Source organism: Canis lupus, chromosome 9 (genome assembly GCF_003254725.2).
Source record: "Canis lupus dingo isolate Sandy chromosome 9, ASM325472v2, whole genome shotgun sequence".
NCBI lineage: Eukaryota > Metazoa > Chordata > Mammalia > Carnivora > Canidae > Canis > Canis lupus.
In genome coordinates, this window is record NC_064251.1 from 2785000 (window position 1) to 2801749 (window position 16750).

The 16750-nt window shown below is 60.6% G+C and overlaps 2 protein-coding genes across 9 annotated transcripts in view; one reads left to right on the top strand and one right to left on the bottom strand.

Moving 5' to 3' along the window:
* RBFOX3 (RNA binding fox-1 homolog 3) overlaps window positions 1–16750 on the top strand; it is a 446986-nt gene that overhangs the window by 198011 nt on the left and 232225 nt on the right. The gene's annotated exons all lie outside the window — the stretch shown is intronic.
* On the bottom strand, window positions 6273–8872 carry LOC125755856 (uncharacterized). Its single transcript, XM_049115055.1, has 3 exons — window positions 8790–8872; window positions 7773–7880; window positions 6273–7050 (listed from the first exon to the last, which is right to left on the bottom strand). Exons 1-3 carry the CDS (start codon window positions 8870–8872, stop codon window positions 6273–6275), a joined length of 969 nt encoding a protein of 322 aa, XP_048971012.1.

Consider the following 16750-nt stretch of genomic DNA (forward strand, 5'->3'; position numbering starts at 1 on the left):
TGAGACCCCCAGGGCCCAGTGGTGTGGGGGCAGTTCTCCATGCTTCCATGCCTAGTGGCCCTAATGGGGGCCACAAGAAGGTCTCTGAGCCTCCTCCTCCTCAGCCTTTGACGTGCGCGGTGGCACCCACGGCACACGTTGGCACAGGGAGGCAGCAGGTCTGCAGGCACACGTGTCCTGGCAGCCTGGGACTGGCCCCTGGGATGGCACATCCTCCTTTCTAGCCCAGGGCCACCCAGAGCACCCTGGCTGCTCTGCGCTGGCATCAAACCGGGGGACGGAGAGGCCCTTCCCATTGCTGGCCCCACCCTGCCTGCTCCATGGAACAAACGGGGGACCCTCTGCAAACACAGGGTCCCCCGGGTGGTGACGCAGGTTCCCACAGGTGGCGTCCATCAGGGAGCTGCTATTCCTCAGCAGCTGGACATGTTCTAAAGGAGAAGGCACGCTGGATGCGTCACGGTCTTTCCCTAACTCGGACCTCATGACCCACTGACCTGGCCTGAAGCTCAGCTTCGCCCTGGACATGGTTTGATGAGAAACTTAATCGTGGAAATGCACGTTCAGTGCACTCACCGAAACATCGCCGGGGATAAGCTTCCTTTTGAAGGGACAGCAGCGATTTATCCGATGTGGACAGCGCGGCTAGGAGAAGAAGCCCCGGCCTGCCCCCGACAGCTGTGACACGTCTCCCTGGGAACATTAATGCCCTGAGGGTAAGAAAGCACGTTCCTCTGAGCTCTCCCGGAGCCCGCCCCTTCGGACGGGTCTTCCTCACAGCCAGGGAGCGTTTCCAGACGTCGGGCTCTGCTGCGTCAGCCTGGGCACATCCCCGCCATGAAGGGGGCTCATCCTCCCTCAGACCTCCCCCGTCGAGGGGATGCGTTGCCCCCGGGGCCAGCTTCACAGGCCTGAGAGCTGGGCAGACACCCGGGGACCTGTGCCCAAGGGACCTGCCTGGGTTTAATGCTCCGCTGTCCGTCTTGAACATCTAGATAATTATTTAACCAGGATGCTGCCTTTTCTGTTGGCACTGGGTCCCCCCAGTTACAAGGCCGGTCTCCTGCCCTCAGCCTGGCCCATCGGTGCCTGGTGTCGGCTGACCTGCCACCGCCCTGCACCTGCGGGGAAGTGATGGGGGCTGCAGAGGGCCCATGTGGAGTCAGGACAGACTGCACATGGGAAGTGGTGCTCCGTCTTCCGGTCTGTGGAATAAACCCTCACATGAGCTGGAATCGCTGTGAGGGAGAAGATGGGAGGTCGTGGGGCCGATGCCTCCTTTCCAGGGGACAAGGCCTTTTAGGGAGCACCGCCCGGAGGGTCACGGAGGCGGGAGCCCGAGGGACCGCGTGGCAGGCTGAGGTGCAGACAGACGGCCTGTCTTTCCCTGGAGGCCGGTGGCTGTAGCCAGACGATGGGAGGTGGGCTTTGGAGGAGGGAGCCTCCCTGACCTCGGGGAGGTGCTGCTTTGCCCGTTTCCCTGAGGTGTTCAGGGCCCCAGGGCAAGCCCGGGTTCTGAGCTCGGCCCACAGTCCTCCTCTTGCAGATGCTGGACCTGGTGTTGGGCACCTCTGTAGTGCACCATACCCCAAGCCTGATGGTGCCCACGTTCCCACCGCTGAGCCCCAGCCCCGGGCTGGCAGGATCCACGGTGGGGTCTGCTTAGTCCCTGTGGTTCATGGAGCAGCCACAGCCACCCAGACCCGGGCCCGGGGTGTCAGCTCAGCCACTTGTATGTGGCCCTTCAGCAAAGCACAACCACCCTATGCCTCAGTGGGCCCCTCTGGGGCATATGGGGGCAGCAGTCCCACCCCTCGGCCCGGGGAGTTGACCCATGACAGCACTTGGACCAGGCACCCCCTGATGGCTCTGGGCTGGGAAGGCCCTGCTCTCCACCGCAAACCACAGCCCAGGGCTCTCGCTCAGACGCTGAGGCCAGCTCAGGGGAGAGGATGTCAGAGAGGAAGCCCCTGTAAACGCGGGGATGCTGCGGACGGCTCACAGACGTGCTGGTGCACGGGGAGGCTCCAGCGGGCGTCCTGCAGAGGTGGATTGACCCCTTGCAGCCAGGAGTGACCTGCCCCCTAGAAGTAAGTGGACTTTGAGGGTAGGGAGCCCAGGATCTACCCCAGACAGAGTCACCACATGCCCGGACTTCCCCAGAATCGTGCCGTGCTCCGGTGGCCCGGCCAGCTCGGTGCCAGCCCTCAGTGGTACCTGGTGTTAGCCCATGAGGGTTGGGAACACAGAAAATAAACAGAAAGCCTCCTGTTTCCACCCCGATAGTTTGCAGAGCCTGGGTCCCCTGTGGAGGGTTGACGCAAGGGTCAGTTGGAGCTCTGCATCCAAGGCCTGGCCCTGGGGCCCTGGAGACCGCTGAGGTGCTGCCGGGATGGCTTGTCATCCCCAAGGACACTCTGGAATGTCGTGGGGGACATTCCCTTGGCCCTGGATTTGCTTCATTGCCCTACGGCACGGCCTGAAATCTCGCCTCCTCTTCGGGATTTTGCACTCGGCCCTTTCACGCGTGCCTCCACCCGGACTCCCCACGACTTGGACCTCTCTCCCTCTCTCCCTCCCCCTCTACTGGTCCTGCACTTAGTGGCCAAGACCACCCGGGAGTGGGGCTTCAGGGGGAATGACTGCTGCTCCAGGCTGGACCCCTGGGAGGTAAGAGGAGCACCCCAGAGGGCAAGGCAGGTCCTTGGTGGGGAGCCCCACTGTTTGGACCGACTGTGTGTGCAGAGTGACTTGGAGAAAGAAGACCCCAGTGTGACCTGAGGCTTTCATGCGAGTCCATCTGTTCACACGGGACGTGTCTCCAGTTTGTCCTCCGGCCCGGGAGGCCTGTGTCCGCTCCCTGCCTGACAGTCTTAGAGTGGACAGCAGCAGGTGGGCCCGGCACCACGCTGAGAGCCTGGGCGGGCGCCACAGCAGGCTGACTGGGTGACCCGACGAACCCACGTGCACTCGGGGGGCCTGGCACTCCGCAGGCTCCACGGTGGAGGTGGGTTCAGCCGGGCTCGAGCCTGGGTGTCCCCTCTGCATTGCAGGGGTGTCCTCGTGGCGGGTCACTGGCAAAGCCCCTTGTGATCTTCTCCCGGGATCCAGGTGTGGTCCTTTCCCCACAGATCCCCGGGCCCCCTGGGCCCCACGGGGCTGAGGAGTCAGGTCTAGGTGATGATGTGCGCTGTGTTCTGGCGCTGGCGGGACGGATGGCGGCCCACTGGCTCCGAGCGCTGCCGGATGGCCCCGCTAGGTGGCACCAGGGACCACGGCAAAGGCAGAGCGTCCTGCGGATGCGGGATGCAGGATGCGGGATGCAGGATGCGGGATGCAGGACACTCGCCTGCCCGCTCCCTCTGCGTCTCCCTGCTGGTGTCTGGGAACCGGCCAGGCCAGCGTCTTGTCTTGTCTTGTCATAAACAAGTTGGGGGCGTCATTGGTGGAAGAGCCCCCGCCCAGGCCCTGCCTCTCTGCCGTTGGCAGGTGGTCTCATAGGCGGGTCCTGGGACTGAACCGTGAGACCCAAAATCAGTCTCAGAGACAGTTTGGGGGCTTCGGGGACAAAATGCTGTGAGGCTGTTTTGCTTTGTCCCACGCTTGCGACGTGCCGCTCTGAGTCGCGTGTCTCACCGGTCCTGTTGCGTGGCGTTCCGAGTCTGGGGAGCTGGCCCGTGCGTGCTCGTTACCTCACGTGTAGTAAGTGTGTTGAGGTAGATGAGGGGGAATCGTCTGCTCTCGGAAGCTCCGGGGGAATAACACGTACCCGCCAGCGCAGGACGGGTCACACTCGGTAGCACACCGCCCGCATCGGATTCTGTGACGGGTGTAGCTCTGACTCACGCTGCCTGGCGGGCCAGCATGTCCATCCCCAGGACCCAGGCTCATGGCCCAGCCGCCTGCTGGTTGCCAGACAGAGGGACCAGAGAGTGTGGCGCAGTGCACACGGGCTCAGGAAACTTCCACGGAGATGACTCGCCTCCGCGGCCTGAGTCACGCGGCCGCGGGGAGAGGGTGGCCCTACGCGGGGCCCCGTGGGAGCAGGGCCAGAGGACCGAGGATGCGCTGTCAGCGAAGGGAGGGTGAAGCTGCGCAGGGGCCACTGCTGGACTCCTGATGCTGGTCAGCAAGGTCCCCCCCCTCCCCCAATGGCTGGAAGCCTGAGGGTCAGTAGGCCCCGGGCAGGGAGCGGTGTGGTGCAAGTGTCTTCCAGGAGGTGGCAGCAAGTGACCTCTGGCAAGCCACCTGCCACCTGCAGCGTGAGCAGGGGACCCAGGAAGCGGGGGTTCCCGGGGGGGCCCTTCTCTTACAGACAAAGAAACTGAGGCCCGGGAAGGAGGCGTGCGGCCCCAGATACATGCAGTCTGGTGGTCACATAGGGTCCAGTGGCCCCCGTTGCTCCACATCACCCCTGCCCCCCAGCCCAACAGAAACACACACACGCACATGCGTGCACACCTCACTGTCTGGGCCCCATCCCCCCCCCCCCGCCCGGGGTTACACGGAGCTTGAGTGAAGGAGGTGGCATCACTCTAGCCTGGCAGACAAGCCAGGCACTTGACGTTCCAGGTGAGAATGCGATGGAGGAATTAGGACGATATTTAAGGTACTTGATAATGTTTAGTAGCAGTAACTACTCAGATGAGGGAAGGAGGCCCAGACGACTCGGGAAGCTGCCCACGCCCTCCCCTGCCGTGGGAGGGGGCCTGCTGGATTTGAAACCCTCCTCCCTTTCCTCCCTCAGCGCATGCGATCAGGGGTCTAGTGAGCGGTCCTGGGACGCTGGTGTCCGTGTGATTATGGGGAGCAGGATGGGGGTAATAGATGGACACGGCATTGGAGGGACCCTGGGGCCCTTCCCAAGGTTGTCCGTTGGCACAGAATTCTGCAGGCTGCGGGGGCTGAGAACTCTCCAGATTCTCCTTCTTCCCACTGCTGGACCTCCCCTGCAGCGGCCAGCTCCTGTGGATCCTCTCGGGAGACCAGGAGCTCGATGCTTTGCGGCAGCTGATGGGCAGACAGTGGCTCTAACTGTTCCATGTCCTCCTCCTAAACTAACATCTGCTCTGCATTAGAAACGCACGGAAAACGTGTGTTTCCAGCCCTCCCGTATTTGAAAACGGCCTCCCATCCCCCTGGTGTCTCCTCTCCTCTCCTGTGCCATAGAGTAAATGAATCCACACCGATGATTTTGAGCAGCCGTTCCCAAGGTGTGGTCCCCAGCCCGGCAGCATCAGTCCCACCCCCAGGAACTCACTGGAAATGCGAGTCTGCTGCCCCCACCCTGGGCATGCAGCATTGGACATGCTGGGAGTGGGGCCCGCTGCGCCTATGTGTGTCTGAGCCCTGGGGATGCTGCTCTGTGCTCATTGATGTCTGATAGCCTCCAGGGGTGCTGGTGACACTTCACGTTGAGACCCACCAAGCTAGAGGCAGGGCTGTGGTGGCAAACCTCTAGCAATAGGCTTTTCCAAAGAGGAAAAAAAAAACCTGAGCTGATTTGTAGCATTTGCTGATTCCTGTGGTATTAATATTCCCACTAGAGCTGGCGGATCTGGGGGTTACCCACGTGCCATCAATGGGCACAGAAGTTCCTGAGAGAGCAGACCAGCCCCAGCACGCCACGACGGGGAGCCCAGAGGGAACCCCAAAGACAGGAGGTGGACTCAGGCCCCGGGGCAGTCTGGGGTAGGATTCAGAGGGCTCTGTCCCGGAGGACACCTGGCCACTGCTCCTTAGGGCCGCTCATCTGGGGGGGTCCTCCAACCTTTGTGTTTCGGCTCCAGATTCCTCCACCTGTCGCCCACCCGCTGACCTCTTTGGACACCCAAGTTGAGCAGACACAGGGGCCTATGTCCTGTTGATCCTGCTCTTCTGGAGGAGTAACAGGAAGGTGAGGCAGGGAGCCCCAGCCTCAGAAGTTCATCCCACCCTAGACCACGGGGTTTGCCACTGGGCCTGACCACAGTGCGTACAGGTGGAGGGGGGCTGGCCACAGCTGCATATAGGTGGAGGGGGGCCTGTCCACAGCGCGTGCAGGTGGAGGGGGCCTGACCACAGCCACATGCAGGTGGAGGGGGGCTGACCACAGCCACATGCAGGTGGAGGGGGGCTGATCACAGCCGCGTGCAGGTGGAGGGGGCCTGACCACAACTGCGTGCAGGTGGAGGGGGGCTGACTACAGCCACGTGCAGGTGGAGGGGGGCTGACCACAGCATGTGCAGGTGGAGGGGGCCTGACCACAGCCACATGCAGGTGGAGGGGTCTGATCACAGCCGCGTGCAGGTGGAGGGGGGCTGACCACAGTGTGTGCAGGTGGAGGCGGCCTGACCACAGCCACATGCAGGTGGAGGGGGGCTGACCACAGCCGTGTGCAGTTGGAGGGGGGGCTGACCACAGCCACGTGCAGGTGGAGGGGAGCTGTCCACAGCGCATGCAGGTGGAGGGGGCCTGACCACCGCCGTGTGCAGTTGGGAGGAGCTGACCACAGTGTGTGCAGGTGGAGGGGGGCTGACCACAGCCACGTGCAGGTGGAGGGGGGCTGACCACAGCTGCGTGCAGGTGGAGGGGGGCTGACCACAGTGTGTGCAGGTGGAGGGGGCCTGACCACAGCCACATGCAGGTGGAGGGGGGCTGACCACAGCCGTGTGCAGTTGGGAGGAGCTGACCATAGCGTGTGCAGGTGGAGGGCTGACCACAGCGTGTGCAGGTGGAGGGGGCCTGACCACAGCCACAGGCAGGTGGAGGGGGCTGACCACAGCCATGTGCAGGTGGAGGGGGGCTGACCACAGCGTGTGCAGTTGGCGGGGGCTGACCACAGTGCGTGCAGGTGGAGGGGGGCTGACCACAGCCGTGTGCAGTTGGGAGGAGCTGACCATAGCGTGTGCAGGTGGAGGGCTGACCACAGCCACATGCAGGTGGAGGGGGCTGACCACAGCCATGTGCAGGTGGAGGGGGGCTGACCACAGCGTGTGCAGTTGGCGGGGGCTGACCACAGTGCGTGCAGGTGGAGGGTGGCTGACCACAGTGTGTGCAGGTGGAGGGGGCCTGACCACAGCCACATGCAGGTGGAGGGGGGCTGACCACAGCCGTGTGCAGTTGCGGGGGGGGCTGACCAAAGCCACGTGCAGGTGGAGGGGGGCCTGACCTGAAACCCCCTATAACCATATTTTTGAAGACACGAGGAAGAGGCTCTGTGAGGCAGGGGAGGGTCCTTCCCAAGGTTCTAGTTCTAGCATCTTCCTTCCTCCTTGGAGTGCTTTTGGGACCTCAGGAAGACCCCATTCCTGGGCCCTCACGTCATTCTGGCCCCGGGGCACAGCCTTCCCCGAGCCTAGCCTGAACGAGAACTGGGATGGGGCTCAGGGTCCAGGAAACCCCAGGTGGTGCACTCATGGTGCTGGCCAGCATCCACACACGTGCATAACCACACCTGTGTATGCACATGCATGGACACACCCACCCTGTGTGCACTCATAAACACACTGCGCATGCACGTGCACATTCGTATATACCACACGAGGATGTACACCCACACACTGGTATATGCACACATGTACGGTGTACACATGTATGCACAGGCATGCTTGGCACACACATGTGTGCACAGCCACCAGGGTGGCTCTGTCCCAGGGTGCAGGTTGGGAAGGAACAGGCTTGTTCTCTCCATCCAGGTGTCTGGAACCCTGGGTGTGCTTAGTGTCCTCAGGAGCACAGCTTAGAAGAGCGCTCAAGGCCGGAGCTTGTACCACTTGGGCCCAGAAGCCCACCTCGTGTGACGCCCTGAGGGTTGCAGGGGGTGCAGGGGGCAGAGGTCCAGGGGCTGAGGGCCTCGGGGGAAGAGGTCCAGGGGCTGAGGGCCTCGGGGGGGCGGAGGTCTAGGGGGCTGAGGGCCTCAGGGGGTGGAGGGCCAGGCGAGGTCTCTGGGCCGGGGCAGCACCCACCCGCCGGGCCCTGTGGAAGCTGCTGTTAGTCTGCTGGCCAGGCTCCCGTGGGGCTCTTCTCAGAACAGGTTTGCCTTCATGTGTTTACGCTCACGTCTGGGAACTGCTAGTACAGCAGGATGGATCTCCTTTACGGATGCGGGGGCTCCGTGGTGGGAAGCACACACACATACACAAACCCTTTATAGGTTGTATAAAACCCTAAAGTAAGCTGTTTCTATGCGCTGCCCAGGGCAGTGCTGTGGGTCAGCCCAGGTGGGACTGGATCCACTAAAGAAACTTCTGGAACCCAGGACCCACTGCCCCCGGAGGAGCCTTTGTGGCCCCAAGTCCTAGAGGCAGGGGCTTGCAGTGGAGGAAATAGTTTTAAAAATCGTGAAAAAGGGGCAGCCCGGGCGACTCAGTGGTTTAACACTGCCTTCAGCCCAGGGCCTGATCCTGGAGACCCGGGATCGAGTCCCGCTTCGGGCTCCCTGCATGGAGCCTCTGCCTGTGTCCCTGCCTGTTTCTCTCTCTCTTTCTCTGTGTGTCTCTCATGAATAAATAAATAAAACCTTTTTAAAAAAAATCATGAAAAAGAAGTCAGAGCAGCATTTCTGCCTTCAGGGACCAACTCTCCCGATTCCGAGCTCCCTGCCCTCTTCACACAGATGCTTGCCTTCCGGGATAGACGGCTACGATAGCCATGGGATCCCAGCACATCCGCAGGTTGTGAGCAGGTGCTTCCCCCCCTTCCCTGCCGCAGGGTCAGCAGAGACCAGGATGTGGCCTCCTGGGTGGGGTTGTAGGGCCGGGCTGGGCCGGGTGGGTGTGTGCTCTGTCTGGTGCACCCACCCCCCTCACCTATGTCTCAGGGATACAGTGAGGGCTGAGGGGTCAGCTGGACCCCTCAGCTGACCCGTGCCGCTGTTCGACTCACACTCCATGTCCCGTCTGTCCCTGGAAGGGGTCAGGCCCCCAGAGCGTGCTGGGTGGATGGAGGGGCCGTGTGTGGTGCGGGTGTTCAGACATGTGCGGCGGGGGCTCAGCCTGCAGTCTGACCTCCAGCTGGGAGCACGTGAGGTCCCCCTCCTGCCTTGCTTGCTGAGGACCCTGTCTTCACAGGGGCTTGCTCTCTGCCACCGTGTCCTGCATCCTCACCCACATGGCTCCGGGCTCCTTCATTAACGTCTAGGTGGACATCGATCCTCTTCCTCAGGTGACCTTTATAGGTCATGCCTGCCTGTGAACTGGCTGGCGGCGGACCCTGGACGGCCCAGTGCCCTGCCTCACCCCTGAACTGGGTGCTCGTGTGTGATCTGCCTGCCCCGGGTGCCCCTGGGAGAGCTCCTTCTCTGGGCCCTGTCCTCTTCCAGCTAACTCTCCCACACGCGGTTTGCTTTTCAGAACAAGCTGCTGATGTACGAAGCAGGCGGGCTGAAAAGGCCTGGGTGTTCCTGGGACTCCGCAGTTTGTGAGGGCCTGGCAGGGCCTGGGGAGGTGCCGTCCCTGCACAGGGCTCCCTGGCCGAGGAACTGGGCCCTGGAGAGCGATCAAGGGGGCAGGGGGCTCCACAGGCCACCTTCAACCTTCGACAGCCCCTAGTGGGAACTTCGGGGGAGCAGACAGCACAAGGGTCCCCCCGACCCCCTGTCTTGTTTTGAAATAGTCCTCAGAAAAAGCTTTGGGCCTGTGGCCAACACCAGCTGGCCGGTGGCCAGGGGCCTGGTGGGGGCAGGGTCTCGGCAGCTGGGGTTCGTGGCTCAGCATGCCTGCACAGGGGCACCTGGCTGGATGCGCGGCTTGCTGGGCGGCTGGGGGTGCACAAGGCTGTGGCCTTCCAGCCCCTGTCCACTGGCCATCTGTGGCCCTCCCGTGGCATCTGCCTGGGTAATTTTCTTGGTCCACGGGAGGACAGGCCCCGGGGGTACTGAGTAGGGGCCTGGCCTCAGGTTCCTGCCCCAGTGTTATTGCGAGGGCTTCAAAGCTGACCTTGCAAATGCCACAGAGGAGGACATTCTGAAGGTGGAAGGGACCACTCAAGTCATCTGGAGACCAGCCTGCTCATAGCCCCCCGAGCAGTCTCCCTGCAGGAACACTTGCTGTGCCAGGAAACAGACGCCTGGCAAGGCCAAACATCTCCTTTCGAGAAGCGAGGCTCTTTGGGTCAGACAGGGTGGTGTGGATAGGTGTCCAGTGAGTGGATGGGTCCTGTCCCTGAGCCAGACTCACAGCAGCTGGAAATACCACCGCCCCAGGGTGAGTACGCTGCATTCCTCCCTCACCAGACCTGGGACACCCATGAGCAAGGGAGCTCTAGAGGCTCAGGAACCCCCCAGCCCAGCCCCCAAGGCCCCCAGAGGGCTGACCTCCCAGTGGCTGCGATTGGCCACTGCCCTCCAGCCATGGCCGCTCTGCAGAGGGGCCTCTCTTTCAACTGAATCCTTGCCTTGACACCTTTCTGACCTTTGAAGAATGGCTTCCTATGTCCTTTTGGCCCAGGGCCTGAGTCTTGCTCCCCATCTGGGGCAGTAGTTTCTTTTTTTCTTTTTAAAGGATTTTATTTATTTATTTATTTATTTATTTATTTGAGAGAGAGAGAAAAAAAAAACACGAATGGGGGGGATGGCCCAGAGGAAGGGGGAGAAGCAGACTCCCCGCTGAGCAGGAGCCTGATGGGGGTGGATCCCAGGACCCCGGGATCATGACCTGAGCCAAAGGCAGATGCTCAACCGACTGAGCCACCCAGGCGGCCCCAGGGCAGTGGTTTCTCATCTTGCATTCACCCTGGTTACTCCTAATCTCCCAGTGCTACAGGCCTTACGTGGGGGTCCCCGGGATGGGGGCACTGCGCCTCTGACATGAGAGACCGGGAATGCCGAGATCCAGGGTTGGCTGGCGAGCGCTGCTCGGAGGATGGAGGGGCCCTGCAGCCCGACCACGGCTCTGGGCACCCCTCCCTGTAGACTGGCTGTTCCTGTCCTGTCCTGGGGGCCCCCGGAAAGTCCCCAGGAGCCCCCGGGCCATCCTATGCTCTGATTCTGCAGGAAGCGCTCTGTTCAAGCTGGGGCAGGAACCAGCCATCTGGGTGGGATTCCTCCAGGGAAGTGTGCTCCTTCAGCGGTGAAATTTCATCAGCGACAATTAATTCTCTGTCGAGAAAGCCCACAGTTTTGTGCTGGAAGGGGAGAAAAAGAGGCTGAATCTTTGATCAAACCAGTCTGTGCCCAAGGCTGGATACAGTTAACTACTTTTTACTCGTGTATGGCTGGCGGCCAAGGCGGGAGGCGGAGGACAGCCCTGCCCCTTCCCCCACCACCTGGGGAGGGCAGTGGCATGGCCAGGGACGTGAGCCTTCCAGGCCACCGCAGTCCTGCTGGGGGAATTGCCCACCCCCAGGGCTGGGCTTTAGGGAGGGGAGACGGGGGAAGGAGGGGAGCCGCAGGCCCCGGGAGGCTCTGTGACTCTGTACTGTCCCTGCTCCGAGCGCTCAGCCGTGTCCCATCCTGTTCTACGTTCTGGTCTCAGGACGGAGCGTTGTCATCAGATCCAGGAGCCCAGCTCTGGTGAAGACCGCTGCATTGATAGTGCACACTAGGGGCCTGCGCGTGTGTATGTGCGTGTGCATGTGTCAGAGAGACAGAGACGGACGGAGAGATCAAAAGTGCCCACACAGCCCCAAAACATGGTCCCAACAGTTAAAGCAAAAATCGTTAAGATAAACTGGCCACTTAGGAGCCACAATGGCATTAAGATTTGGCAGTTCTATAAGTTGCCTGGGGAGACACGGAAAGTCTGAGCCGCTGGCCCCGCGTGGCCCAAAGGCCCCTGTCTCCAGGGTGTACGGAAAGGCCAGAGGGAAGAGGGTGTTGTCAGCAGCAGATGTCCGAATGCTCGTCGCACAAAGTTGGGTTCCATGGATGTGACCAACCGGCCATGCCCATCACCGGCAGCCCAGGAGCCTCAGAGAAACCAAATCTGGCGGCAAAGTGTGTCTAGACCAACCCCAGCAAGCCCTTGTGTTTTGTCGGGTCCCTGTGTGTGCATGGTGATCTTCTGGGTCCTAGTTCTTTCCCGTTTACGTGTCCAAATAAGGTCCAGTTAGCGCTTAGAGTCCAGGGAGGGAGAAGCAGGTTTGGAGGCGGGAGAGGAAGGCAGTGAGCCCTGCGATGGGGACTTCGGGTGGCAGAGGGGCCCCCAGAGTTTGGTAAGTGGGCAAGGAGGGGAACAGGTCCCTGAGAAGGAGAGTCCTGCCCCCACCCCACCTACTTCCAGAATGAGCCGGTGCTACGTAGGAGGGTTCATTGGCTTGTGCAGTGCGCCTGCAGCATGCACTGCTGGGTGCCAGGCCTGCGCCCACTGGTGAGAGCACTGAACCCCGAGAGCCGCCCGGCCCCGCAGGAGCTCCCGGTCCAGCCGGGCAGCCACGCCGCTGGGCCCCCGGGCATCCGACTGCGGCTGGGGGGCCGAGGGGTACTGTTAGTGCAGGCTGCACCTGCATTTTAAAGACTCATCATGAAGGAAAGAATGTAAACCTTCCCATCAGTAGAGTTCCTGTTGCTTCCGTGTCGAAATGATAACATTCGGGACATACTGAGCTAAATGAAATAAATCATTAGCATCGATTCCACCTGTTTTCTTTCTGCGTCCTTAACAGGACTGCCAGGAAGTTTAAAATCACGCATAGGGCTCACGTGTGTCCCCACTGATGGTGCTGGCTCCAGGGCGGAGCCACGTGGCTGGTGATCACCGTAGGCCCTGGAGGAAGGACCCAGAAGACACGGGTGCTGCGGGCCGTGTGCAGGAGCTGTGGTGGGCGTGGGGTGTCTGGGGGGCACCTGGGCAGAGCTAGGTGTCACCAGAGAGCTGTGGCCCGTCGTCGCTGCCTCCTTTCCTGGGCGGCTGCCCCAGCGGGTTCTCTCCTGTTTCCGACGGGCGGACCTCTGTCTGCACCTGCCCTCCCTCCCTCACCGCCTCTGCTCAGAGCCGCCCCGGACATCACCTCCCAGGCCAGGAGGGCGGCCGCTTGGGGCCCTGGTCAGCAGTCCAGGTGAGGGCCCTCATTGTGAATGCGTGGCTTGTCAGCACCATCGCGGGAGCCTTGGATAAAGTGTGCCCGTGAAGAAGATAATTGAAAATCAAAAAAGACTTTGTTAATTTGATTAGACAGAGCCGTAGTTGAATTGTTCTTCATCAAAAGAGATTTAATTTTGACATGCAATTAAATCCTTCTGCTGTAAGATCGGCCCGGGTGCTGGAGATGGGCCTGGCGGCTGGGGGGGGGGTGGAGCGCCGCCGCCGCCGAGGGTCTGGGGCAGAGACAGTGTGGTGGCGACTGATTGTGCAGAAGAGAGGGAGGGGTGCTGGGGGCCGGGGGCCAATGGGGCACGGGGAGGGGCTTTGCCAGGAGCACAGATGGAGTGGCCCTCGAAAGGCAGCTCCTGGATGTTGCACAGACCCCGTGTTTGCCGAAATCACTACTCGGCCAATTCTGAGGTGGGTGAGTAAGGGGGTTTGGGCACATGCAGGAGCCAGGGTGGCTCCTGGGCAGCTGGAAACCAGGAAATGTCCGGGAGCTGCACCCAGATCTGGAATTCTATCTCCAGGGGCAGCAAACAGGTCCATCTGGGACTCGAGGGGGCCGAGCTGAGCGGCCCCAGCCCCCAAGCCCACCCCGGCCAGGGTCCCTCACCACCCCCTACATGCCCACATGTTCATTCATCCAAGGGGGGGGGTTATTCTCCCCAATTACAATGACGGTGATGTCTGTCTCCTTGAAAAAGTCACCCACGCTCCTTGCAGAAAATCTGGAAAATTGAAAGCTTAAAGGTGGGGAAGCGTGAAGCCCCCTGAGGTGAGTGGTGAGGGTTTTAAGACAAAATAAACACAAAAGACAGAATTAGAACGCTGGCTCTCCTGACGTGTCTGTGCCTCGTGGAGTCTTGTCAGCTCTGGGAAGTGCAGCTTGTTGCAGGTCAGCCTGGTGGGTAGATCACTGAACAAAAGGACGGTCCTCACCCACCTGAACCTCAGGCCACAGACCTGTTCCACGAATAGGCATTCCAGACCCCAGGAAGCTTGCCGTGGGGGGTGGTTTGTGGGGATGCTGGTTGGCAGTGGCAAGAAGGGAGGGTGTGGGGTACCCACCGGATGCTCCCCACATCCCCGGAGACGATGGTCCAGAGGATGGCCAGGTCTGCAGCACTGAGGCAGGCCCTTGAGCCAAGGTGGGCAGGGAGCAGAGGGTGGGGCCCTGGAGGGTGGCAGGGTGACAGGGCTCTCCCCGTCCACGGGGAGCTGCTGTGGGAGAAGGTCCAGCCTCCTCCTCCTACACAGGGTTACCTCCAGCAAGAATGAATACATTCTAATTAGCAAATGTTATCTATTAGGCTCAGAGGAACTTGGGGGTAATTGTGGAAAAGCTGTATTAGCACAAGCACGCAGCCTGGAGAGGGAGGTGCCGATGGAGGGGAGGGTGTGGCAGGAGGGAGACTTCTCTTTCTGGGGTCCCCACCTTCCCGCTGGCCGGCAGCACGGTCCCTGGGGAATCCTGCTCCAGGGTGTCAGCCCCAAAGCAGGAAAACACCAGTCCAGGTCCGCTGGACCCCGCAAGGCGTGGCCGTGGGCCGCGTCCCAGTGCATCTGACGCCTTGGCAGATGCGGAATGGTTTTAATGTTCTTGTCATATTATTTTAATATTTTCTCTACCTGCTTCTCAGGGGAAAATAATAATCTGGGGCAGGCCTCTGTTGGACTCATGAATTTCTAAAGGGAAATCTTGAGATTTCAGCTGCTTTGCCTCCCTCCCCAGCCCTGGCCACCTTGTCATCCTGGGCGACCAGAATATGGTCCAGTCTTTGCACTCTGGGTGGTGGTGGAGCTGAGCCCCTATGGGGTCAGGTGCAATGCTTTCCAAGGCTCTGGGCTCGGGGGAGGCTGCAGGGGGCCGCTGGCCAGCTCCCTCTCCCTCGCTATGCTCACGAGGCCCTGGACACTTCTGCCTTCAGAGCCTCCTTCCTCCGTAAAAACAAACAAACAAACAAAACAAAACAAAAAAAAAAACAAAAAAAACAAAACTAAAAGTTATATTTTATGACTGCATTAGTGTAAGATGAATATATTAATGTTATATATGAGAACATTATCCTCAACCTAAAAGTTCATTTATGTCTTCTGGTTCTAAAAGAAATTAAAACATTTCCGTGGGTCCTGGCAGCACACCTCCTGGGCCTGACAGGGGAGCGCCCGGGGCTCCCTCGGGGGTGCTGGAGATGAGCGCAGCCCAGGGCCCTGTCGCTGTCATTTGCCCATCACTGCCCGGCAGCGTCTGTCCAGCAGGGCGGTGACCATGGGCTCTGGAAAGCAGAGCCTGAGCTGTTTGGGGTGAAAGGGACCGTCCTCCAGTGCTGTCCTCAAGCCAGACATAGGCTGGCCAAGCCTTTGGCTTCTCCTGCAGATTCCCTGCCAGGATGGAGAGCACAGGGACACACAGAGGAGCCTGGTTGGGGCTCTGAGACCCCGTGAGTGTCAGGGCAGACACACTGGGGCTGGATGCCCACTGTGCCAGGGTGAAGCTTCCCGCTCAGGCTGGTGCAATGAAAGGCCCACCTTCCAAGTCACAGCTCTGCCTCCGGTGTCCTAACCCTGAGCCCTGCTTCCTGACCTCTAAACTGGGTGCATAGAAAAAAAAAATAAAAAAAAATAAACTGGGTGCATGGGAGCCACCGTGAACGGGTCCGTGAATCGGAGGCGCCATGGCCGAGCACGGAGGAGAGTGTGGGCCGTGCGGGGATGCAGTGCGTGGTGGGGCCTCGAAGCTGCGGGAACAGGCAGTGATTTTCTGGCATCCTTTCTATTGGCCCCACTGTCAGCAACAGGATATTCCCTGGCGACTTAGTGTCTAGACAAAGGCTATGACTTGGTGTGTGTGTGTCTGTGTGTTCCCACGTACCCGTGCCCCTGCCGTCCTGCACACATACAAGCAAAACCAGCCAAGGGGTGTCGGTCTGAGCAGTGCCTCAGAAATAGCCTAATAAGGGGGCGGAGTTTTTGGAAGGAGGGGAGTATCTTGTGTTTGGTCAGGGCTAGTTCTCCCCCTGCAGTTTCTTTAAAACTATTAGGAAAATAATACAGAATGCCCCGGAGCTGACCCACAACCTGCTGGAAGGCACGCTGGCCACGGCCATGGAAGCCTGGGGGGTCAGGTTATCGAGGCCACAGGAAGCTGCCCCACCGTGGGTCTGGCGACATGGACCTGCGGCAGGAGGGCAAAGGTGCAGGCAGCCTCGTCTCCTGTGTGCCTGGGCTGTCCCCGTGGTGCAGGGACAGGAGGGCAATAGGACAGAGGAAAGAGGTGCCCGCGGCTCTGCTGGGGGGCGCCCCCTCCCAACTGTTGAAGATGGTGTCCTCACAAATGCAATCATGTCCTTCCACCTGGGACCTTCATCCCTCCTCTTCTTCCCGCCCCGCCTGGCTCGCTTGTCTCCGTGGTGACGCTGAGCAAGCACGCAGCGGGCAGGGCCACCGATGCCCCTGGGCCCATTTGTTCATAGTAGAATATTACTTATCTTACAAAACTGTGAAAAGGAGTTCAGCTCCACACTTGGCTTTCTGTGTGTGCTGGGGACAGGGCTCGGGCCGTCTCCCCAGACTGAGCTGGGAGGGTCCTGCTGGTCATGGCACTGGTCCACGCTGGCCCCCGCCACCTCCTCGCCCCCTCCCACCCGGGTCCCATCCAGATCTCCTCGCTGGCTGGCTGCTGCCGCAGTGGCTCTGAAGCAGCCTCAGCAATGGAAACTCAATCTTTCTTTCCTCTCAAAATAAAG